At 44.6% G+C, this 25,453-nt stretch overlaps 1 protein-coding gene across 2 annotated transcripts in view; it reads left to right on the forward strand.

The window, feature by feature from the left end:
- The first annotated feature begins 208 nt into the window (after nt 1–208).
- The window catches only part of MDC1 (mediator of DNA damage checkpoint 1), a 144,536-nt gene continuing 119,291 nt past the window's right edge, over nt 209–25,453 (forward strand). Inside the window, exons 1-3 of one of the 2 annotated variants that reach the window (XM_082263552.1) lie at nt 209–301; nt 17,562–17,677; nt 20,592–21,041. In XM_082263552.1, the coding sequence (XP_082119678.1) occupies nt 17,563–17,677; nt 20,592–21,041 (565 nt within the window). In that variant the 5' untranslated portion in view covers nt 209–301; nt 17,562. Of the gene's footprint in view, nt 319–17,561; nt 17,678–20,591; nt 21,042–25,453 lie in introns of both variants that reach the window. The other variant, XM_082263553.1, reaches the window with a different exon arrangement.

A 25,453-nucleotide genomic window follows, 5' to 3' on the forward strand; every position in this document is an offset into this window, starting at 1 on the left:
ACAATAATTACTTCTCTAGTGTTTCAACTTTCAGCGAACTTCTAACGCAGGAGCCAATCACAAACTAACTTTCAGCGAACTTATAACGCAAGAGCCAATCAGAAGCAAATTTATAACACAGAAGCCAATCAGAAGCGAGAAATCTAGAAACAGCAGTGGACACTGGCGCGACGTTCCGAACTCCTTTCTGAGGCACGCAGGGAAGGACGGACAGGGGGGCTGACCAATCAGAGTGCGCTGGTTTGTAGAGGGGCGGAGAGAAGGTCCTGCGTGCATTGGAGCAGCGGGAGAGAGGCAGGAAGTGAGCTGAGTTGCTGTGTTTACAATGTTTATGTACATATAGTGTGTAGCGTGTCCCACATGCGGTGTGTGAGGGTGTGGGTGACGGGTTGGGGCGGCTGTGAGCGTTCATCTACCCGGGGGGTGACGGGCCGCTGGGCACTGAACAAAGTGGAGCAGACGAGAAGTGTGCTGGGGGAGGGGCCTGGGGTTAATTATTCCATGCATACAAGTTTGCTGAGATGTCTCTGTGCATGCTTTGTGGGGTGAGGGGTGCTATAATGGTCAGCTGCCTCTCATTGAGACTTTTCCAGGTTATGAAAATGTGGGGGTCTCTTTATTATTGTTTTAAAAAGAAATAGTGAAAACATTGACGCTTCCACCCCCTATGGTGCAGTCAGAGTGGAAGGGCAAAGTGATACATTGCTACAAACTCCTCACATTGTTTACCTTTTTTAAAGTGAAACTAAACCCTTCAATTGTTTACAGCCAAGGAAGCTGCCATCTTGGCCTCTGTATGATCTGCAATTGCCATGGTGCTCAGCTATGACATCAGATGTTTGATGGTGTCACAGATTGCTTGAGGACTAACATAAGCACACTAGTAACTGTAACAGTTATCATTCAAGGCATGCCTGGAATGTCACTGTTCTGGGTAACCATTAAAGGCTAAGGCCCCTTTCAGATCCGGTCCACCTGTCAGTTTTTCAGGTGGACCTGAATGGACGCCCCATTCACCTCTTTGGGGCAGCGGATGTCAGCGGTGACATGTCCTATAACACCGCTATCCAATCCTGTATGTGAAATCAATATGGATGGTAACCCTATTTTCCATCTGTCTGCCAGATCAGATAAAAACTGACAGGCGGTCCATTTTCATCCGAATCTCCCCATGGAGGAGGGTGGGGATCTGACAGGTCGGTCTCAGCACAGTGAGCAGAGTCTGTCCTGTCATCCGCCTGCTCAGCGGGGATCAGCGGATCGAAATCGATGCACGTGTAAAAGGACTCTAAGTTCATCTTTGGAGAAAAAAAAAAAAATATACACATGCATTTGCTGAAAAAAATGTACATTTATTATTTTTTTCCCCAGGATCCTGCAAAGCATTGGATCGCAGGTGCGGTGTCAGGATCCTGCAATTTCTTCCTCCAGCTCTCTGCTAGTACCCCTGTATGGGCTTTCTTTTAGAAAGCTGTAGGAATTGTCAACAACAAGCCGGTGGCAGACAGGACTTGTATTTTGGGCAGATTGAAAGATATTGGGACGCCTGCCTTTACACGCACATTAATTTAATGGCATCCTAGTCTTTAGTCCGTAGGCTTCGATATTGAATTGGTCCGTCCCTTGCAGCTATAACAGCTTCAACTCTTTTGGGAAGGCTGTACAAGGTTTAGGAGCATGTCTATTAGGGTTGCACCAATACCACCAAGTACCGATACTTTTTTCAATTACTCGCCAGCACGGATTACCGACATTTTTTTAATGTCATGTGACAGTGGCACTAATATGCAGCGCTGATAGGGTGGCATTAATATGCAACACTGATAGGTGGCACTGATGAGGTCTGGACTGTGTCAGTATTTTTTTTTTTTTTTTACATTTTATTTTTTAACCACTTTACCACTAGAGCATTTTGCTGTCTTACGTCTGGGCCACTTTTTGCGATTCGGCGCTGTGCGACTTTAACTGACAATTGCGCGGTCGTGCGACGCCGTACCCAAACGAAATTGACGTCCTTTTTTTTCCCACAAACAGAGCTTTCTTTTGGTAGTATTTGATCACCTGTGCGATTTTTACTTTTTGCGCTATAAACAAAAAAAGAGCGTTTATTTTGAGAAAATAACAATATTTTTCACATTTTTTTTATATGAAATTCCCCCCAAAAAAGATGTAAAAACCAATTTTTTTTTAAATTTTTGGCCAATTTGTTTTCTGATACCTATGTTTGGTAAAAAAAATCACAATAAGCGTATTTTGATTGGTTTGCGCAAAAGTTATTGCATTTACTAACAAAGGGAAAGATTTATGTAATTTTTGGTGTTTTTTTTAACAAGTAATGGCGGCGATCTGCGGTTTTTTTGCGGGACTGCGACATTGTGGCGGACAGATTGGACCCTTGACTGACATTTTTGACACTTTTGGGGGTACCAGTGACATTACTGCAGTAATCAGTGCTATAAATATGCACTGTTACTGTAAAAATGACACTGGCAGGGAAGGGGTTAACTTTATTGGAGAGGGAGGGGTTAATGTATGCCTAGTGCTTACTGACGTGTGGGGGGGGAGGTGACTGTGTGAGACAGGGACAGATCGGATGTCCAGCTATGCTGAACACTCCGATCTGTCACTCCCTGTCACTGAGGAGATCCGCCCGCTTGTGTTTACACAGGCGGGCGGATCTCCACACTAGATCCCCAACGATCGGGGCAGAGCAGCGGCGATCGCCGCTGCTCCTCCCCTGGCCCGACTCCCGCTGTGAATGAAAACAGCGGGAGCGCGCCTCTGGCGGCGCGCGAGCGCCGCCTACAGGGGAGGAGTCTGGCGACGTAGGTCTACGTCGTCAGACGGGAACGAGCCACTTTGCCGCAGTACTATTACAGTACTTAGTGGTAAAGTGGTTAAATCTTTTTACTATATATATATATATATATATATATTATGCTTCTAATTTTTTGGAGGGGAGTGGACAATTTCAGTGTTTTTTTTTTATTTTATTATTTTTACAATTTAACCTTTAAATATTTATTACAATTCTTTCTTTTATTTTTCTCAAGTCGTCTTCCAGGATAGCCCATGAGACCTGGGGCTCCTACAAGGACAGGAAACACATTAAACCCACCAGGTAATACCTTCAGTATTAATGTTTCCTCCAGGCAGGGGGTAACATGTTTCCCGGAACCAGGTTCTTTGGGTCTCATGGTCTGTCCTTTGGAGACTTGGGAAAGAATTCTATATAAGTTCTCCTGCCCAGGCGATGCCTCATACCTGCAGGTTAGTGGTGGCTGCTTTTCCTCCTGTTCTCAGTGCCTTGGGAGGGCCAAGACAGCTGATGGTGTCCTGGGAAGCAGGAGGGAGTCTATCCGATTCTGGATGGCGGCGTCCTTGCAGGCAGCATGGTTTGCTGTGCAGAGCGCATTGCTGATTCAGGAATTTTTCCTGTGCACAGCTCTGGCGAGTAAAGCAAGAAGGGCGGAGCTCCTGCGTTCCAAGCTGGCCCAAGGAAGTGGCGTAGGTCATTTTGGTCGTGGTGACGTCATCAGCGGGCGCCAGAGACGCTGGTTCCAGTCTCTTTAAAGACAGACAGGAGACTGCTGGGCGGCTGGTATTGTGTGTAACGTCCAGCAGAGGCTGTGGAACACAGAGCAGGATGGACTCCTCTGCAGCAACTGCTCAGGCAGCAGGTGCAGGCTCTGGCACCAGCGCCTCTCGGGTAAGCTTGGGGACTCTTCCCGCTTGCATATCCTGTGGGGCTTTTTCTCTTTCATCATAGCTGTGTGGGCCTTGGTGAAGGGGCACCTTTTCTCTCTCCTGCACTGGGGTGTGTTTGGAGACCTGGGTGGTCTGATTCTCACACCAGGTTTTCTTTTATTTTGTTTGCAGACCAAGGCTCCGGACATGGTCTAGGCACAACCACACAAAAGGAAATGTGCAGTTTACAGGGCAAAGCTGAGCTCTTTGTGGAGTAAAGTGGTCTGCCGCTCATGCATAAACAGTGTAGTGAAGGGTGACCCCGCTATATCCTCTCAAAAAATGCTCACTTCAGTTAGAGATGAGCTTTCTTCTACCTTTTAGTTCCTTCAAGACCCTTATTAACAAAATGCAGACTCAGAGTCAGGCCTCAGATAGGACTGTGGCTGGAGCTCTGCCGCAGGGTGCGGAATGTGAGGATCCATGAGAGGAGTTTGCACCTCCCCATTCCTCACAGGAGGGATCGGGGGAAGAGCCTAAGGATAGGGAATCCGTCAGGGGCTCTAGGTAAAAGTTGTCACTAGAAGATGTTGATGATTTGTTAAAGGCTGTCTGTTACTCTTGAAATTGAAGAGGAGAAGGTTCAATTATCAAAACATGATCTTATGTATGAAGGAATGCATTAGAAGGTCTGGGTTTTTCCTACGCACAGCTCCCTTCTAGGTACAATTAGATTAGAATGGGAGAATCCTGAAAGGAAACCATTTTTTTTCCAGCAACCTGAAAAGGTTTCCTTTTGATGACGACACGGCGCTGCCGTGGAACAATTGTCCTAAGTTGGACGCGCCTCTTTCAAAAATTTCCAAGAATATGGATCTAGCCTTTGATGACATGGGTATGCTTAGAGACACCATGGATAAGAGAGGGGATATCTTGTTGCGCAGGGCCTGGGAGGCATCCATTATTGGCCTTAAGCCGGCCTTAGCGTCTTCTTGTGTAGCCAGAAACCTTGAGTTATGGCTTTCACAAATACAGATTCGCCTGTCTGCCGGGACACCAAGGGATCAGATTATTAAATCTTCTCCACTTCTTTTCCGGGCGGTAGGTTTTTTGGCTCATTCCTCCTCTGATTTGGTTAGGATGGCAGCTAAGACCTCGGCTTTGATTAATTTGGCCAGAAGAAGTCTCTGGCTTAAAACGTGGTCAGGAGAATCTTCTTCCAAGTTGCGCCTTTGTAGTCTTCCTCTAACAGACGACCATCTCTTTGGCCCCAGGTTATAAGAAGCTCTGAAAGGAACGACTGACAGAAGTAGTTTCCAGAAAAGAAAAAGCACCCGACTTCCCAGAGGTTTTTTCAAGGCAGGGGGGCAGGCAGGGTCCGCGTGAGAAGGAGGCCAGACCCAAGAAGCATTGGACTGGCCACAAAGGCAGAGGTTGGGGGGGGGGGGTCTTGTTTAAGACTCAACAGCCCGCCAAACTACAATGACTGCTGCCGCAGAGTGGGAGGAAGATTAGGGGCCTTCCTCCCACAGTGGAAGGGGATCACTTCCAAGCCCTATTATTTTGGATCTGGTGACCAGGGGGCACAGACTGGAATTCGATTCCCAGCCGCCGGAGAGATTGTTAGTCACCAGCCTGCCCCGAGTAAAGGTTACTGCCTTGAGTCTCCAGATAGGAGACTTAGTAGATCAGAACATTTTGGTCCCGGTTCCAAGGGAAGAGCAGGGCAGAGGTTTTTACTCCCATATCTTTGTGATAAAGAAGTCCTCGAGGAATTACCACCTGATATTGAACCTTCGTTCTCTGATTCACTCGATCAGATACAAGCACTTTCACATGGAATCAATATTTTCCATAAGAAATCTGCTTTACCCGGGGTGCTTTGTGGCAATGCTGGACTTAAAGGATGCCTACTTGCACATCCCTATTCAGCCAGCATACCAACAGCAGTAAAATTGGGATCGGAGATCCAGCATTTTCAGTTTCAAGCGCTGCCCATCGGGTTATCATCAGCCCCACGCATATTTACAAAGGTTCTGGGGGAAGCGTTGGCCCCATTAAGACGAAAATTGTGATCATTCCCTACCTAGACGACCTCCTGGTAGTGGCAGATTCCTGTTAGAAGCTAGAGAGGGATTTCCAGACAGTGCAGAAGTTCCTCCAGTTGCTAGTCTGAATAGTCAACAAAGAGAAGTCTTTACTGAAACCTTCCCAAAGAGTGACTTATCTCGGGTACGAGATTTCCTCACTGGATCGAAAGATCTTCCTTCCAGGGGAAAAAGTTTCAATAACAATTCAAATGATGGCATCCTTGCAGAATAACTAGAGGGTCTCGCTCAGAGATGTTTCAAGAGCCGTAGACCTCATGACATCTTGCTTTCTGGCTGTGCCTTGGGCGTGGTTCCACCGACATCCTCTTCAGTTGTTCCTTCTAAAGAGCTGGGACGGGTCCCCAAGTTCTTTAGACTCGAAGGTACGAATTCCCTCCAAAGTAAAGAAAGCCCTGTGGTGGTGGAGGTTGCCACTTCACCTGACCAGAGGGCTGGAATGGATTATGCCAAAATCTCAGAGAATAACGATGGATGCAAGCTTTTTTGGATGGGGGAGCTCATCTTCAAAACGAGATAGTGCATTAGAATGGTCCCTGGTGGAAGCAAGAGCATCATCAAATCAATGGGAGCTTCTGGCAGTGCAGAGAGCCTTAGAGGGCTTTCAGGCAAAGGTCAGAGGACACTATCTGCAGAGTCGGTCCGACAACAATGCAACAGTAGTGTACCTCAACAAACGGGGGTACAAGAAGTCGGGCCTTGCAGTTCACAGCACAAAAGATTCTATCTTGGGCTGAGTTGAATCCAGCCTCCATTTCAGCACTTTATCTGAAAGGGACTTTAGCTTTAGAATTCAGAATTGTTTAGCAGGTTACCTCAGCCGCTACCAGGTGTGTTAGGACAATTGGTCCCTCAACCCGGAAATCTTTTTGCAGCCCAAACAAACAGCAAAAAATAGATTCTTTTCCCTGAACCCAAGGGACCAGTCTCTGGGGATCGATGCTTTTGCGAATCCCTGGTCATTCAGCCTCTGCTATGCCTTCCCTCCTATCAGACTTATCCCAGAAGTACTCCGGAAGTTTCTTCTGGAAGACACCCAATTTGATCCTGATAGCCCCCTTTTGGCCCAAAAGCCCATGGTTTTTACGCCTGCAGGCACTAGCCTCGAATCCTCCAGTGACTCTCCCTATGAGACTGGTCCTGTGGTCTCGGGGCTCGGTATCTCATCCTCAGGTGGCATCCTTTAAACTTAATGGCGTGCTGAGGAGCAGATACTAAGCTCTCAGGGGTTCTCAGTCAGGGTTGTGAAGACATGTGGAAGAAATTTAACTCTTGGTTGTTTGAAAATCAAAGATTTTCTCAGATTGTTCCATCTATTCTGGAATTTTTTCAAGAGGGTGCCCACAAGGGTCTATCCTTTTAGTACTTTTAAAGGTTCAGGCTGCAGCCATTAGTGTTTTCCTCCAGTACTCCCTTTTGGAAAAGCCTGTTATAGCGAGTTTTTTTAATGGAATCGCCAGGTCAAAACCAATGGTTGTCAGATCATGTCCTACTTGGGACCTACAGTATCTCACAAAAGTGAGTACACCCCTGGCCATTTTTGTAAATTTTCTTATATTTTTTTCATGTGACAACACTGAAGAAATGACACTTTGTAAAGTAGTGGGTGTACAGCTTGTATAACAGTGTAAATTTGCTGTCCCCTCAAAATAACTTCACACAGCCATTATTGTCTAAACTGCTGGCAACCAAAGTAAGTACACCCCTAAGTAAAAATGTCCAAATTGGGCCCAAAGTATCAATATTTTTTGTGGCGCCCTTTATTTTCCAGCACTGCCTTAACCCTCTTGGGCATGGGAGTTTACCAGAGCTTCACAGGTTGCCACTGGAGTCTTCTCCCACTCTTCGACATCACGGAGCTGGTAAATGTTGGAGACCTTGCACTCCTCCACCTTCCGTTTGAGAATGCCCCACAAATGCTCAATAGGGTTTAGGTCTGGAGACATGCTTGGCCAGTCCATTACCTTTACTCTCCGCTTCTTTAGCAAGACAGTGGTCGTCTTGGAGGTGTGTTTGGGGTCGTTATCATCATGCTGGAATACTGCCCTGCAGCCCAGCCTCCCAAATGGGGGGATCATGCTCTACCACAGTATGTCACAGTACATGTTGGCATTCATGATTCCCTCCATGAACTGTAGCGCCCCCGTACCGGCAGCACTCATGCAGCCCCAGACCATGATACTCCCACCATCATGCTTAACTGTAGGCAAGACACACTTGTCTTTGTACGCCTTACCTGGTTGCCACCACACACGCTTGACAATGTTTGAACCAAATAAGTTTATCCTTGTCTCATCAGACCACAGGACATGGTTCCAGTAATCCATGTCCTTAAGCGCCGTACACACGTACCGATTGTCGGCCGTAAATATTCGGCCGACGACCGATCGGCCGATTGTAGGCTTGTTAGTATGATGCTTCCGACAGCCGACAGCGCACTTTCGGCCGAAAAGAATCTGTCGTGCAGGCATTAAAATTTTTGTTGGCCAACACCAGAACGGCCGATTGTTCACCAGTCGGTACAGAATTCAGCCGACAATCAGCAGATTTGCAAGACTGGGCATGCTCAGAGAAGAAAAAACACAGGGAAAGTTAACCATCACATGACATCACTTCTGCAGTCGGCGGACAAAATTCTTGTGCAGTCTTTTGCACTTTTCAGCGGACAGGACAGCCCTGGACAAAAGACGGCCGATCGGTCGGCCGACGATCGGTACGTGTGTACGAGGCATTAGTCTGCTTGTCTTCAGCAAACTGTTTTCGGGCTTTCTTGTACATCATCTTTAGAAGAGTCTTCCTTCTGGGACAACAGCCATGCAGACCATTTTAATACAGTGTGCAGCGTATGGTCTAAGCACTGAAAGGCTGACACCCGCCCCCCCCCCTTCAACCTCTGCAGCAATGCTGGCAGTGCTCATACATCTGTTTTCCAAAGACAACCTTTGGATATGATGCTGAGCACGTGCACTCAACCTCTTTGGTCGACCATGGCGAGGCCTATTCTGAGTGGAACCTGTCCTGTTAAACTGCTGTATGGTCTTTGCCACCATGCTGCAGCTCAGTTTTAGGGTATTGGCAATCTTCTTATAGCCTAGTCCATCTTTATGTAGAGCAACCATTCTTTTTTTCAGATTCTCCGAGAGTTCCAGTGACCAGTATGAGAGAGTGAGAGCGATACCACCAAATTTACCACACCTGCTCCCCATTCACACCTGAGACCTTGTAACACTAACGAGTCACATGACATAGGGGAGTGAAAATGGCTATTTGGGCCCAATTTGGACATTTTCACTTCGGGGTGTACTCTTTTTTTTTTTTTTTGCCAGCGGTTCAGGCATTAATGGCTGTGTGTTTGAGTTATTTTGAGTGGACAAAAAATTTACACTGTTATACAAGCTGTACACTCTACTCTACTTTTCTTTTTGTAGCAAAGTGTCGTTTATTCAGTGTTGTCACATGAAAAGATATATTAAAATATTGTAAAAAATGTGAGGGGTGTGCTCACTTTTATGAGATACTGTATCTCTAGTCCTTCAGGCCTTAGTGTCTGTTCCCTTTGAGCCCCTGAGGGATTTGTCAGTAAAATTACTCCCTGAAAACTGCGTTCCTGGTTGCAGTTACGTTCGCTCGTAGGGTCAGTGAATTGCAGGCTCTCTCAATTAGGAAGGCATAAATGGTTTGGGTAGGGGATGGTTCAGGTATAAGGAAATTTTCTTTTCTGTGCGGAACTTATGTGCTAATGTAAAGTGTGGTATACCCACCTAACCGTTTTGCATATACTCAAAAATGTTCCACAAAGAGTGTGGAGAAAAGGAAGGTTCGATGGTGGGTATAAGGTAAAGGCAGAGAATCGATGTTGAAAATTTCCAGAAGGGTTTAATGTAATAAAGACATGTATAATACATGTATAATGTATTGACCTGCAATACTGTGAATGATGGACAATGTAGCGACATATAAACACAGAAGACAAGACAGACTAACATGTAACAAAAATATTAACTAAACCAGCCGGCATTTCATTCAGCGAATGCACAAAGATTTTTCGTATGAATATTCTTGTCTGAAAATAGATACGTGTATGGCCATTATAAGGCTCAGTTCACACCTATGCAGTTTGCTTTAGATCTGTTTCTGCAGTGTATTTTGCTGTGCATCTTGCGTTTTTTTCCACACGCAATTTTAATGCAATTTGCGTTTTGCGTTTTTTTATGCTTTTTTCTTTGGCCAATTTGTTGTTAGGCAGATTAAAAATGCAAATCGCAGCAAAAAAACGCACTACATGCTTCTCTGCAGCTTCTCAATTGAAGTATATTGAACCAAAAATGCATGGATATGATCATTTTAAATGTAATGCACAATACTGGTAAAAGTTTACTTTAAATGTTATTGTAACGCCTTATATTACCTCTAGTATCCACCTTCTCTGGGTTCAGATGCTGATCTTCCCTGTACAGTGTCTTTATAGTGACTTTTATTTTTTAAACAAAAAACATGTTATACTTACCTGCTCTGTGTAATGGTTTTGCACAGAGCAGCCCTGATCCTCCTCTTCTGGGGTCCCCCACCGACACCTGGCTCCTCCTGCCTTCAGAGTACCCCAATAGCAAGCTGCAAAGTATAGTATAGAGTGCCCCTATAGCAAGGTAAAAAAAACAAACTTTTGCCTTTAGAACCACTCACATCCTGCCTAGGACTACATGTTCCATGAGGCGTTACATAGTGAGGCTGAAAAAAGACACCAGTCCATCCAGTTCAACCTATGATGAGTGTGTGTGATAAGTGTTTGTCAGCAGTACCTAGAATACCCCTGTATGTTGTGGTTGTTAAGGTGCCCATCTAATTGTTTTTGAAACTATCTATGCTCCTTACTGTTACCACTGCTTGTGGAAGAGAATTCCACGTCCTTACTGCTCTGACGGTATAGAACCCTTTATGCAGTTTAAGGTTAAACCGCTTCTCTTCTAATTTTAGCGAATGGCCGCGAGTCCTTTTTGTATTCCCTTTCACTGAATAGTTTGTTCCCTATGCTGGGGTCACCAGTACTGTATTTGTACATTGATATCATATACCCTCTTAAGCGTCTTTTCTTCAGAGAGAATAAGTTAAATGCTTGTAGTCTTTCCTCATAGCTGAGATCCTCTTGTCCCTTTATTAGCTTTGTTGCCCTTCTCTGGACTCTCTCCAGTTCCAGCACATCCTTCCTGAGAACCATTGCCCAGAACTGGACGGCATACTCCAGATGTGGCTGGAGTGGGAGAATTATTTTGTCTCTGGAGTGAATCCCCTTTTTTATACATGCCAATCTTTAGGTTGGCTTTGCTTGCAGCAGCAGCTTTGCATTGGATGCCATTGCTGAGCTTGTCATCTAATAGGACCCCCAGGTCCTTTTCCATCTTCGATTTCCCCAAAGGCTCTCCCTCTAGTGAGTAACTTGCGTTCGTATTTCTGGCACCCAAATGCATTACCTTACATTTTTCTTGTACAAAAGTTTTTATTTTAAGAAAAGGCATAAACATACAGCAAAACATGGTATATGCGTACAATTTGAAAAAAAAAAAAAAAAAATGGACCGCAGGAAAACAGGTAGCAGCAAAATATGATACAGACATAGGGCGTAAGCCAACCTTAAAACATCGCGGACCAAAATAAAGTTTATCAGCAAGCAAAAATTCATAGACAGAGACCGAAAGTCCCCCCTAGTGGCTTATAGTGCAATAAAAATAAGTTCTAGTACGTTCCAATGAGCAAACAAGGGCTGGGCCTGAGAGTACCGAGCTAGAGAAGAAAACACTAAAAGACAAAAGAGAGAGAGGGGAAAGAAGGGGTGAGAAAATAGGACAAAGAAAAAAACGACAATAGGAGAAGACTAAAGAGAGGGTGGGGAGAAGGAGGAGGAGGAGGGGAGAACGGGTCCTGCGGGGCGAGCGTCCAGGGGGCATTAAAGAGAAAGAAGGGTGGTCTGAAATCTGGAAGGGGCAACGTTCGAGATCCAGGGGTCCCACACCTTAAGAAATTTAGCATGAGAATCGGAGACTATCGCAGCCAATTTTTCATTAATTAGAATATCATTCATACGGTTCTTGACCGCCTCAAAACTAAGCAACGGGGTCTTCCAAGATCAGGCAATTGTTAATTTCATAGCTGTAAACAAATGCTGAGCCAACTGACATTGGGTACGGGTCAAGTCAGGTATAGGTTTACACAGGAGCGCCTCATACGGGTCCCTCTTCAGGGTGACCTGAAAAATATTACGGAGCAAGGCATAAATTCTGATCCACAATCTACTCCCCTTGGGGCATGTCCACCAAATATGCGCCATGGTCCCCTCCTGAGTACATCCTCGAAAACACAAGGGAGAATACGCAGGTATAAATTTAGCCAGTCTAGCTGGAGTATAATACCACCTGTAAAATACCTTATAAGCATTTTCCATAATCAAGACATTTCGGGAACATTTAGAGAGAGCTGCCGTCATGTGCTGCCAGTCTTCCCTGTCCAACCTACCCCCAATTCCAGTTCCCAGTTAGAATGATAGACCATGAAAGGGGGTGTATCGCAGGCAATAATAGAAGCATATAGGAGAGATATGAGTCCCGGGGAGTGGGGCCGTGCCCTACAGAGGCTTTCAAATAGCGTAAGCGTATAGGGTAAAGGTTTATGTTTAATGAGTTGCTGAAGAAAATTATGGAGTTGCATATATCGATTAATGTTCCCGCAAGGGTATATCATGTGAGGAGCGGAGGGCCCCAAAAGGAAGTATCCTTGTAGGGGTAAATAACGAGTGGACATCCACAAAGCCATGGTCCGTCCACCACGAAAACAAATGTGGATTATCAAAACCAGGTGGAAACATAGGGCAAGGGAAGAGTCGCAATAGAGGTAAATGGGGGGGAAATCAAATTGGCCGAATACTTAACGGAGTCCCAGAGGCAAAGAGAGTGAAGGAGGCAAGGACGCAGGTCCGGTGGTCGAAATTTAGGAGGGAGCCAGGGGATAGAAGAGAGGGGGACTGGGCAGGCGTCCATCAGATCAATCGTGGCCCATAGTGGCATTTGAAATGTGTCGTGCAAATGAGAGAGAGGGGCTATGGACGCCGCAGTGTAGTATGCCCATAGATTCGGGACCGAAAACCCTCCAGAGATCCTACGAGCATACAGGACGCGTTTATTAATGCGGGGTCTAGAAGAACCCCAGCATTACCTTACATTTTTCAACATATAACCTCATTTGCCATGTAGATGCTCATCCCATTATTTTGTTCAGATCATCCTGTAAGATTACCACATCCTGCGTAGAAGTTATTGCCCTGCTTAATTTAGTATCGTCAGCAAATACAGAGATTTAGCTGTTTATCCCATCCTCTAGGTCGTTTATGAATAAATTTAATAGGATTGGTCCCAAGACCGATCCTTGGGGGACCCCACTTTCCACACCAGATTATTCCGAGTACTCCCCATTTATCACCACCCTCTGGACTCAGGTACTCTCTATAGTCCATACCTATGTTGTTTAGTTTGTATAGTAAACGTTTGTAGGGAACTGTATCGAATGCCTTTGCAAAATCCAGATACACCACATCCACAGGCCTTCCTTTATCTAAATGGCAGCTCACATAGGAGGTTAATAGATTGGTCTGGAAAGAGCGATTTTTTTTTTTTTGTGAATCCGTGCTGATTTCTACTAATGATACCATTTTCATTACTAAAGTCTTATAGTATAGTATATAGTCCCTTATCACCCCCTCCAATATCTTACAGACTATTGATGTTAGGCTAACCGGCCTATAGTTCCCTGGGATATATCTCAGCCCTTTTTCAAAATATTGGTACCACATTGGCTTTTTTCCAATCAGCTGGTACCATTCCCGTCAGGAGACTATCCATAAAAATCAGTAACAATGGTCTGGCTATCACATTCACAAGTTCTCAGGCACTTACTGATGTTACGGATAGTGTACTGAGCTGTATGTGTGCTGCACTGCATTTCCTGATATGTAAACAAATAATGCATTCTGTATGCAGGCCAACTAATCAGTTGACCAACTAATCGATTATAAAAATAGTTGCCAACTATTTTCGTAATTAGTTGTCGAATAATCGATTAGTTGTTTTGGCTCTACTGCAAATCTTAATCTGAAATATTATATAAGTATATACAACAGCATGCATAACATAATAGTAATTGAAAGTGTAACTCTTACTACATAGACTCTCTGGCTTCTTGAATTAAAAGAGAAGTATGGCTTTAAGAAAACAAACCTTATGCTCACCTAGGTGGATGCAGCATCAATCAAATGTTGCATCTGTCCCCAGTAGGGTCTGTATTGAGAACTGAGGGATCAAACACCGCTCTGATCACTCAGTCCCCCCCCCCCCCCCCCCCCTGTCTATTCCTGTCCTGATGGCCACACAGAAAGTGATGGAAGTCAGTCTCTCCTGTAGAGACAAAAGTAGAAGCTGTCGGCCTTTGGTTCAGACAGGTTTTGCATTTTCACGCAAATCTATAGGAATGCAAAGCTAGCTTGAAGCAGGTAACATGCTCTCCTCCATTGTAAGGCTACATGTACACTAGATTACACTGGCAGCTCCTAAACCTGAGTTGAGTTTAGGAGCTTTTAGTGTTTTTTTGCCAAAACTCCTAAACTCAACTCCATAAAAGCCTATGGGGTTGATTTACTAAAGACAAATAGACTGTGCACTTAATACCATAAATAATAACATATTCGATTTTTCATTCACTCCAGGACCAGCAGTAGTATATAATGAGTTTGGAAATTGTAGAGAAATGCTTAAATAATGCATTACAAATTACAATTGAACTACACCCAGTCGATTATAGATGACTAAAATGAGTTTTAGCCGACTAAAATGTAGGACGTTTTAGTCGACTAAAATGTAAGATGTTTTAGTCGACTAAAATGTACTGGAGTTTTAGTCGACTAAATACGACTAAAACACTTGCAGAAGACTAAAATGGGACTAAAACTAAAATGCCATTTTAGTCCTAAGACTAAAACTAAATTGAAATTTTCTGCCAAAATTAACACTGCTTGGAAGTTCACTGCAAGTGGGGTTGCTCTAGATCTGAGGGGTAAGCTCTGCTGAATTCGATCCAATCGCATGCAAGCAAAAATGACGTGTGTTTTTTTTTTTTTTTTTTTTAATCTTCCTTGTACGTTCCCCCTCAGATCTAAAGCAACTGCACTTGCAGTGCGCAGACTATTTACCTTTCGTAAATCAACCCCTATGTGTCAATGTACTCATAGGCTTTTAGCAGAATTTAGGAGCTGCCACGTTTTAGGTGAGCTTCAACTTCCCTTTCCTGATCATGGAAGAATCGCGTTCTGGATAGCAACGTTTTGACCGCCGGCTGCAGGAAAATGCAAAGCATGGTAAAATACAATGCAATACAAAAAGAACAGGATACCAAATACATGGTAATATAGTTACACATCAGGATTATGAAATGTTGGGGTAACATTCTTTAAAATAATTAATGGAAACCTGTGCTTAGTAAGAAAAAAATAGAAAACCATAGCTGACCTACATCTGAAATGCTAGTTGTCCAGCTGGCAAAGTGATCCTCTGGATTTAGTACATTGCCTTGCATGAATGAGCCCTTCAAGAAAGGTTTGGTTGCTATGGTCTATTTCTTACAGTAGTGTATATTTTACATTATGCGGAATGGACCTCTCTTTTTGATAACTATAAAGTTATGCTTGGAATGTGTTTGAGGAAACCTGTATATCTATAGAAAGTATGTATTATCTAATGATAACATTAGCAGGCTTACGTCATATCTAAATATCATTGAATGGCATTATATAGAGGTTATATTCTGCTATGTTTATTATACAGACATTTATAGTGTTAAACGGTATAGCACGTCTTCAGGTATACTCCTGCCGAGGTAACTCCTCTTTCGTGGGAAAAAATACTAGCAAATAAATAAATGTAATAACATATACAATTTTGAAATGTTATTTAGTGGTATATATGCATCATATACTAATTGAATGTGATTATAAATACCTTTTCCATCTGCAGCCGCTGTAATTTTCTGTAAAATGCAGTGCAATATGGCTACCTGGAGGTGTTCTGTACACACATTGTGTACAGAACGCCCCCTGAAAATGTCATTTCTTGCTTCTGTGATTTTCCCAGAAGTCTGCACTGTCAGATTGTTGGCATCCCTGCAGCAAAAATTGCATTTTTGGTGCGATACTCTCAAAGGGAAATCACGTTTCAAGGGATGCAGACCCTACAGCTTTCCTTATTGGAGCCCTGCAGGTGCAGCAGCTGATTGATAATTACAAAATCACTCCCATACAGATTCACTCTGAACATGGACAAATAAAAAACAGCTATTCCTTCAGAATAACAAAAAGTAGAAATCTGCAACAAAATTTGTTAAAATCCTTGCAATGTACATAGATCACCAAGAGGGGAATGTTTTGTTTCTCAACAGAAGTTGAGTTACTCTTTATCTCCTGCTTGCCTTCATTTGTCTATTGCTCCATTGTTCTGGGATGATGACATGGCGCAACCCCAATCCTGGTAAAGAGCCGATGTAAACAAGGAAATGCCATTTATAGGCTCTCCTCACCTCATACTGACAGAGTGTGAGGAGAGGAGAGCCGATCAGCGCACATCAGTGACACCAATCTCTGCCCATCATGAGGCCAGTCTGTTCCCAGAAGTGATGCATATTAGTGCCATCTCTTCAGTGCTGTCTATCCGTGTTCATCAGTGCTGCATAGTAGTGAAGGAGAAAAATTACTTATTTACAAAATTTTCTGACAAAAAATTCATATTATTTTTATTTTTTTAATGTTACTTTACCACAGTAGGTGATGATTTGCACATTGTTACAGCAAGGACTGGGCAAATCCTGGCAATGTTATGTTGGCTTGAAATTAAAGTTTGATGCATCCTTTGTTTATTGGTGTTCTTGGCATTCCATAGTTTAGTATATTTCTAAATGCTCTCTCAAATGGTCACTTTTGTCTTGTAGTACCTGGTTCCTTCTCCTGTGCTCTGCTATTGGCCAAAGAGGCTCCACATCAGAGTGGTAAGCCAATGATACAACAGTAGGTGGCAGTACCTTGTTCCCAATCAGGATGGCTGATAGGTGTTTGCTTAGTAAAGTGCAACCAGGATCCAGGGTACATGGAATCTATGCTAGGCTGACACATAGGCACTATGAAGTGGTTCATTTTGGTAGTAGTTTAGAAACACTGACGTCACTTCGGGTTTACTTGTGTTTTTGTGTGCGTTGCAGTGTCCCCCAGCAAATGTTTGTTGAGGTGCTAGTGCTATTCAGAATGAAAAAATGGCACTGTAGGCCAACAACACGCGGAATCGTGTTACCATGATGCAACAGTGCGAATTTGACCTGAAGGCTCAGTTCACACTGATGCGACATAGGATCCGACTTGTGAGACCCCAAGTCGAATGACATGTAAAATTCAATACTTCCCTAGCTGTCTTAACTGATACTACACAAGTCTGTCCAACTAGAAAAGATTCCTGCACTACTTTGGTCTGATTTTGATACGTTGATCTCCAAAGTTGCAGGCTAGTGTGAATTTGACCTTTAAAGACTAAAACCAGTACCTAAAGGCAGCACAAGATCTCTCCATGTCAGCATGGGTATTACCCTAGAAATGTTCTAAACAAGTTCTCTTTGATGTTGAATATGAATTGCTGTCTGTTTTATGTGCTCACTGTACCCTAAGAAACTAAATTTGCCTTTGTTTTCTAGGATGGATCTGACACAACGTCTGGATTGGGAGGATGAGGAAGAGGAGACTGCAGTAGAAAGACACAGACCTGTCGGAAACCTGCATATGTTTGCTGGGACTCATGGACCTGCACAGGGTGAGTGGGGGAACCCAAAGTACATGGCCCAGATGTTGTACATGATGGAATGACCAAAACACCATCTGGCCATGGACAGCCTGCTTTAATGTTTCCCTCAAACTCTCTCAGCCTTGCTGGTTCTTGGAAAGAAATGACTTGCTTTGATGGATGTCTGACGAAGTGGATGTTCCTAAGCAAACAAAATTTGCATGCAGATCACGCTAAGTAACACCCACATTAGATACTGGGACACCATGATAGAAACTCAGTGAATGAGAGGGGTGGGCCAGAGACAGTAAGGCTGGGAAAGAAAGAGCTAGATGATATTGGATGTCCTTCAGCCAGGAAATGAGATTAGCTCTGTCTGACTTGCTGCAGCTTCTAATGCATATACGGAATACAGAATCTGACAGCATGCAGTAAAAGCAGTTTTAGTACAGGAGGGGAGCCTGTACATCTGTGCAAGACTAAAAGTGATTTAAGTCTCACTTTTTTCCTTTTAAAATAACAAACATGATACACTTGCCTGCTCTGTGCAGCTGATTTTGCACAGAGTGGCCCAGATTCTCCTCTTCTCGGGTCCCTCTTCTGTGATCTTGGCCCCTCCCTCCTGTTGAGTGCCCCCACTGCAAGCAGCTTGCTATGGGAGCTCCCGAGTCAAGAAATTCAGGCACAGAGCTGCGACCCAGCTCTGCCACCTCTCTCCTGATTGGCTGACTGACTTTGACACTAGCAGGAGCCAATTGCGCCACGCTGCTGTCTCAGCCAATGAAGAGGGGATTCCCGGGCTGCTGAGACAGTCCTGCAACATCGCTGGATAAAGATGGGTTGAGGTAATTGTTAGGGGGGCTGCTGCACACAGAAGGTTTTTTTTTTTTATCTTAATGTATAGAATGCATTAAGATAAAAAAAACCTTCTGCCTTTACAGTTCCTTGAAGGTAAGACTGGGGCTCAGCTTTAAAGCACTTAACCCAAAAAAAAAAAAAAATCATGTTCCCTTTAAAGCATGTTACACAGCACAGTGCTTGTGTTGTGTAATTTGGCACCCCGTATCACCTAAACAACCTGGCTGCTCCATCCTGCCTGGCTATATACCCTCCCCTCTGTAAACTGTCCATAGTATATAATGGCTAATGAGCCCTGACACGTGGTCAGTTTACGCGCCTCCGTCAGCCGCAGCTTTCTCCCATCCTCCTCTGTCTTCTCTCCCCTCTCCCTGCCTGTCTGCTCCTGTGTCAGTGCCCGCCCCCTCCCCTCCTGCTACTAAAATAACTTTACTAAAATAACTTTTCTTGTCCTATATAATCCTCTCTGTTCCCTGATGACAAGTGCTCCTGTCTCCTGTGTTTTTATAAAAAAAAAAAATATGCTGCCTTTACCGTATTTCAGAGTGGCTCCCGGTGATCACGTGACTGGCCGGCTCTCTCTCCTCTCCTCCTCTCGCCCCGCCTGACGTCAGCTGGGAAATCTCGGCCCTGCCTGCTGCATCTGTCAGACGGAGAGAGGAGAGAGCCGGCCGGTCACGTGATTGCCGGGAGCTGTTCTGAAATATGGTAAAGAAGGCATTTTTTTGATAAAACACAAGAGACAGGAGCACTTGTCATCAGGGAGCAGAGAGGCATATATGAAGTTGTCAAAGTGGGTAACAACCACTTTAATGTTTTTGTATGTTTTTAATTTTGGATGTAGTAGCAAAGAAGAGAACCACCCTCTCCATTTGTCCTGGGGACAATTGTCACAGAAACAAAACAAAAAAATAAGAGAAAATTTATTAATCCAGAATATTGAAAATAAATTGTTGCGCTGTCCCTTTTAAATAAATAAGTGAAAAACACTCAGCAAAAAATTAGCAAACATTAAATTCATTTTGATCCAGTAATAAATATATGCAGTGCACCTTTAAAGCAAACATTTCAAATGTGTAATTCAAATTGCAAAAAGTCCACATTTCTTGTGAATAAACGTGATCCACTCAGCAAGCTGTGTCCACTTCAGTGTTCCACCACTATAATGCACTCCAACTCCTTACCAAATGGATTTGACTTCCCATGTATTAGGTCCTCTGTGCTTTGACAGTGCCTCTTGAATGCCTCCTGTCCCTTTTGTAGGATGATCTCAATGAGCCCACAGCAATCTTTTTTTGTTGTGAAGAAACAGCTGCTTGGTTCATTATATCAACATTGATGTTCACCAATCGAAAATATTACAGTTGTCACCAGAAAAAAACAGAGGATAAATATTCCAGTGGGGACAATCAAAGCACATACTGCTGTAAGTGGATTTCACATATACTTTTTCCACTGCTCTGTCATTCCAATCCGAGGGTGCCCACTCAGCTCGTCAGCTGTCAGTCATCCAAGGGAAAGGTCTGGGACAACCACACTTTTCATGAGCTTTAAAAAAAATGCACTTTACACATCACATACTGGAGGGGTGGTCAAGAGATCCTAACGTGTTATCCGCTTAAGCTAGCACTTAATCATAATTCCAGTGGGACATCTGTCCCTGTGACAACTGTCTAAAAGGATGCTTCCCTTCTTTTGCAGAGATTTCTCTCTCTGGTGCTTCTTCAGGGCAGGACATTAATAAAATCTCCCCAGCAGGATGCAGGCAGCAAAAATAAAAACTGACTGGCAATTATGTGCATCCAACACAGGAGCATGTGCATGTGGCCAGGAAGTGCCTGAAAGAGGCTGGACTAGAGCAGCAGCATTGAGATGTTAAAAGGACAAACTCAATGTTTATTTTGTTTATGATCGTGCTTTAGCAAACTTAATCTTATCCAGTTGGGGTGTAGATCAAAATTAGGTTTAACACCAAAGAAAGTATCCTTCATAAGTTGCATATTTCTTAACTGACAATGGTTGCATGTTGTGTCCATTTTAGATGAAGTGTTTCTTTTCTGACCCCGCTTTTGTGTTGTGTTTACAGATTTTCCCATCTACCCAGGCCCCAATGTCATTGGACGTCACTCCAGTTGTGATATCACCCTGCCAGCCCAGTCTGTGTCCAAGAAACATGCCATCTTGTGTGTTACTGGGGACAGTCATACCATCTGTGACAATAGGAGTATGAACAAGACTCGGCGCAGCAAGGTGGCCCTGGAGCCAGACGTGCGCTACTCTTTGACTGATGGTGACTTTTTGCTTTTCGCTGATGTGGCTTGTCGCTACACCATACTGAAAAAAATTGAGGTGGAGACTGCCGTAGCGGAGGATAGCGAGGATGACTCTATGTTGGTACCTGGAACGCAGGCAGCACTGGTTATTGAAAAAACTCCAGGCGCAGCTATACGGCGGATGGGGCGTGGTGCTGTGCTGGCGAGGGACTCTGGAGATGAAGATGAGGAAGTACGGAGAGGGTGGAACGATGGTGGTGAAGGTAAAGGAGAAATTTCAAAATATTATAACGACTATTTGTAGTTTCAATAGAATTGAAAATAGTTTATATTAGTGTTGTTCCGGTTATTTATTTATTTTTTGCTCCTTCACCAAAAAAAGAGCAAATAAATCAGCATTTTCAAAGAAACAAAAACCGCTGCTCCCCCGGCCAGATCTGTATTAATTAGGGATGCACCGAAATGAAAATTTTGGGCCGAAACCGAAAATGCAGGATACCCTTGGCCGAAAACCGAAACCGAAAATTACTTTTTCCCCCAAAAAAATTGAAAATGGATAGAAGAGGGGCATACACCAAAAACAGGCAGCGACGTACACCTGTCGCTGCCACCCTGTCACAGTATATGTACTGTGATGGGTTGGCAAGAGGTTAATTTAATTACCAATGATATTAGTATTATGCAGCATGAGGGGGTTAATGTATTGTCACTGCTGGTCACTCATCTATTAGTGACCGACCAGTGGCAGTTAATTAACCCCTTTGTGCTGCATTAGTGCAACCAGTATCAGTGTTAATTAACACTGGTTGCACTGATACTGGTTGCACTAATGCAGCACAAAGGGGTTAATTAACTGCCACTGGTCGGTCACTAATAGATGAGTGACCAGCAGTGACAATACATTAACCCCCTCATGCTGCATAATACTAATATCATTGGTAAGCTGCCTCAGCTCCCCCCCCCCCCCCCCGCCTCAGCGTCCCCCTCGGCAGTACACCCTCCCCTCCCTCTGGCTCAGCGTCCCTCCTCGGGTGTCCTTCATTCAAAAGTCCCGCCTCTAGCCGGCGGCCCGCCTCCCGGTGATGTCACTACTACGATCTGTGTTGAATGAAGTGACACACCGGGCGGGGGGCAGGGCGAGCGGCCGCTATAGATAGAACTATGTGATCCATCCCTGTCAGCTCAGTGCGACTATGTGTGAATGAGAAGTGACCTGACACCGGGCGGGGGGAGCGGCCGCTAATAACTATAACTATGTGAGCTTCACTTCCCTGTCAGCGGAGATACATGCCTGACAGTGAAGGCTCACATAGTTACAGTTATTAGCGGCTGCTCCCCCCGCCCCCCCGCCCGGTGTCAGGTCACTTCTCATTCACACATAGTCGCGCTGAGCTGACAGGGAAGGATCACATAGTTCTAGTATCTATAGCGGCCGCTCGCCCGCCCCCCGCCTGGTATGTCCATTCATGCACACATCTAGTAGTAGGGACGTCATTGAGAGGCGGGCGGCCGGCCAGAGGCGGGACTTTTAAAATCTGCGCTGCGCCCTCCTCCTTCCACACGGCGGCCATTATTTTCGGCAATGTTAACCCATTATCGGCCGAAATGGGATAGGCCCATTTTCGGCCGATAATTTAGTTGGCCGAAATTTCGGTGCATCCCTAGTATTAATGGATGTTTATGGCGGCCTCAACCTGCACCACTCCACAAACTTTAGACAGCGTGGCTGGCTGGTGGAGCGGTGCAGGCTGAGGCTGCCATATACATACATTAATACAGATCGGCCAGGGAAGCGGCGGTTTTTGTTTCTTTGACAAACACTATTTGATGGTGACACTTCATGCTGGCACCCCTATTCCTGAATACCAGCAGGTCAATACATACTACTTCTGCTTAGAGTGGCACTACAAGTCACATGCGGGTTAAAGCAAAGAGGTAGTCAGCAGTAACTAATTATATCTCATGGGAGAGGTTTCTTTTTTAACCAGTTTGCGGTCGCCGTCTGTAAATTACATTTCCTTGGAACAAAGCACTATGCTGTGGGAACGTTAATCTATATTCCCTTTCACAGCTAGGAACATGCAGCTGTGCAAATTGCTAGCTGTGAGACTGCACTGCCATTGACAGGTGGGCTTCACTGCTAAAAGTCAGAAACCAACTGGATCATGCGATCACTCTTTCAGCTATGACATGGTAAATACATAAGTTTTGTTTGTAAACAAACCTATATTGCTTCAGTTGCACACAGAGACAGAAATACATTTTCTCTCGTTCATTGATGGACACAGCTTCATATCCTCATTAAACCAATGGGTTATGCTGCGTTTACTAGGAGTAGGGCACTAGGCGTAAAAGGGTTAATAAAACTTAACTACGCCCATGGGGCAGTCCCAGGTGGTATACTCCCACTTCCTGTTCCAGGATCTCAGTTATTTTTCTGCCTAGTCAGGAGTAAGGACTTAGCTCCCTGCTGGGATCTTTGGTCTTGGCATCTTTTTTCCTTTTTAAACATAATTTCTTTCCTTTTTTATTGTTTTTTTTCTTTTTCTACAATCAAGTTGTTCCTGTGAGAAGTTCAATCAACTGCCAGACTGGGTGAAGCACTGGATTTCCTAGATCCTTACGGTCATCCCAGTCTGGCCAGCGAGCGTGTACAGGCCGTGACAGGGTCCCATGGAGGGACTGGCCGCGAGTTGGGACACCTTGTGTGGACGCATATGACCTGGTCACAGCCAGAGTTACAGCATCCCTCTGGGCCGCAGCACCCCCCGAGCTGAGATAGGGAGGTGACCTGCCTGGAATGAACTTCCGCCTGGCTACTGTGGTATGGTGAGTAGTGCCTTCGCTCCCTTTGGGACTCTGGGGTGTCTGCGGGGTCTTCCTGGGGTCGGTAGGTCTCCTGGGTCCTCCCCTCCTTTCGCCCATCTCCTTTCCCCCTTCTGTAGGGGTTGATCCCTAGGTTGGTGGGTGATTGACATGCTGGTGCGCTCCCTGTTGCCTCCGTGGGACCTTAACCTGGTGCTGTTGGTCCTTCAAAGACCGCCCTCCCTCGTGATATTCCTTTGCCTACTTTGTCACAGAAAGTGGCTTTTCTGGTAGCTATTACCTCTGCGTGCAGGATGTCTGAACTGGCTGCATTGTCTTGTCGGTTTCCTTACCTGGTGGTTCACAGGGACAAAGTGGTGCTACGTCCTTGTCAGTTGTTCCTTCCTAAGGTCGTTTCGGGGTTTCACTTAAATTAAGACATTGTGTTGCCTTTATGTCCTAAGCCAAAGCATCCGAAAGAGATTGCTCTGCATTCTTTGGATGTGGTTTGAGCCATTAGGGTTTACTTGATGGCGACTGATTCTATTCAGAAATCAGATTCCTTGTTTATCCTCACGAATAGCCCTCATAAGGGGCAGACTGCATCTGCCGCAACCATTTCCTGATGGATCAGGTAAACGGTGGTGCAGGCCCATTCAATTAAGTGACAGGTCCCTCCTTTCCCTGTTAGGGCGCATTCCACAAGGGCGCTTAGTGCTTTTGGCATCAGGTGTCAGTGGTCCAGGTTTGCAAAGCGACCACCTGGGTGTCTGTACACACGTTCACCAAGTTTTTTAACAAGGTGGATGTTTTCTGCATCTGCTGATGCTGCCTTTGGCCGCAAAGTTTTGCAGGCTGCTGTGGCAGAGTCCTCATGGTTGAGTTCCTGTTTTACCTGGTTGGCTAAGTTTAGCTCTTTCTTTTGGGAATGTGTCTACAGCTGTGTTTCCCACTCCTCATACTGATACTGCTTTGGGACATCCCATCCGTCTTATGAGGATATGAAGCTGTGTCCGTCAATGAACGAAAGAGAGAACTGGAATTTTGTCTTACCGTAAAATCCTTTTCTCTGATGTTCATTGACTGACACAGAACCCACCCCTCTGTGGAGTTGGGTTATGTAGTCTTCTGACACTGCTTGTTACTAAACTGAGATCCTAGAGCAGGAAGTGGGAGTATACCACCTGGGAATGCCCCGTGGGCGTAGTTAAGTTTTTTGTTATCTTTTGTTAACCCTTTTCCGCCTAGTGTCCTACTCCTAGGAAGCGCAGCATAACCTATCCGTCTAATAAGGATACAAAGCTGTGTCCGTCAATGAACATCAGAGAAAAGGATTTTACGGTAAGACAAAAATCCAGTTGTTTTTTTTTTTTTTGCAAAGGCATTGCAGTGTTTAAAAAAAAAAAAAATGTAAAACTTTTTTTCACGTTTTCTACTTATTAGCCTTTAAAAAAATACAAAAAAAACTTGAATGCTAACTTCTTCCAGCAGCCGCTGGATTATACTTCTCCATCGACTGGCCTTAGTGTTACTAAAGTCAAATTTTTTTTTTCTTTTTAATTAAAATAAAACCTAATATACTCTGGAAGAGAACACAAGCGCCTACTAAGTGTAGCTTTGTAAAACTTTAAATAGGTTTGAAGAGTGAATATTACTCACATAGGTAGTGTCACTTCACTTCTGATCCTCTGTAGAGATGTATAGAACTGTTCGCCGGCGAACAGTTCCCGGCGAACTTAGCATGTTCGCGTTCGCCGCTGCCGGCGAACATATGCGATGTTCGGTCCGCCCCCCATAAGACATCATTGAGGCAAACTTTGACCCTGAACTTTACAGTCAGCAGACACATTTCCAGCCAATCAGCGTACCT

This window comes from Pelophylax lessonae, assembly GCF_965119305.1.
Source record: "Pelophylax lessonae genome assembly, chromosome: 7".
Lineage (NCBI taxonomy): Eukaryota > Metazoa > Chordata > Amphibia > Anura > Ranidae > Pelophylax > Pelophylax lessonae.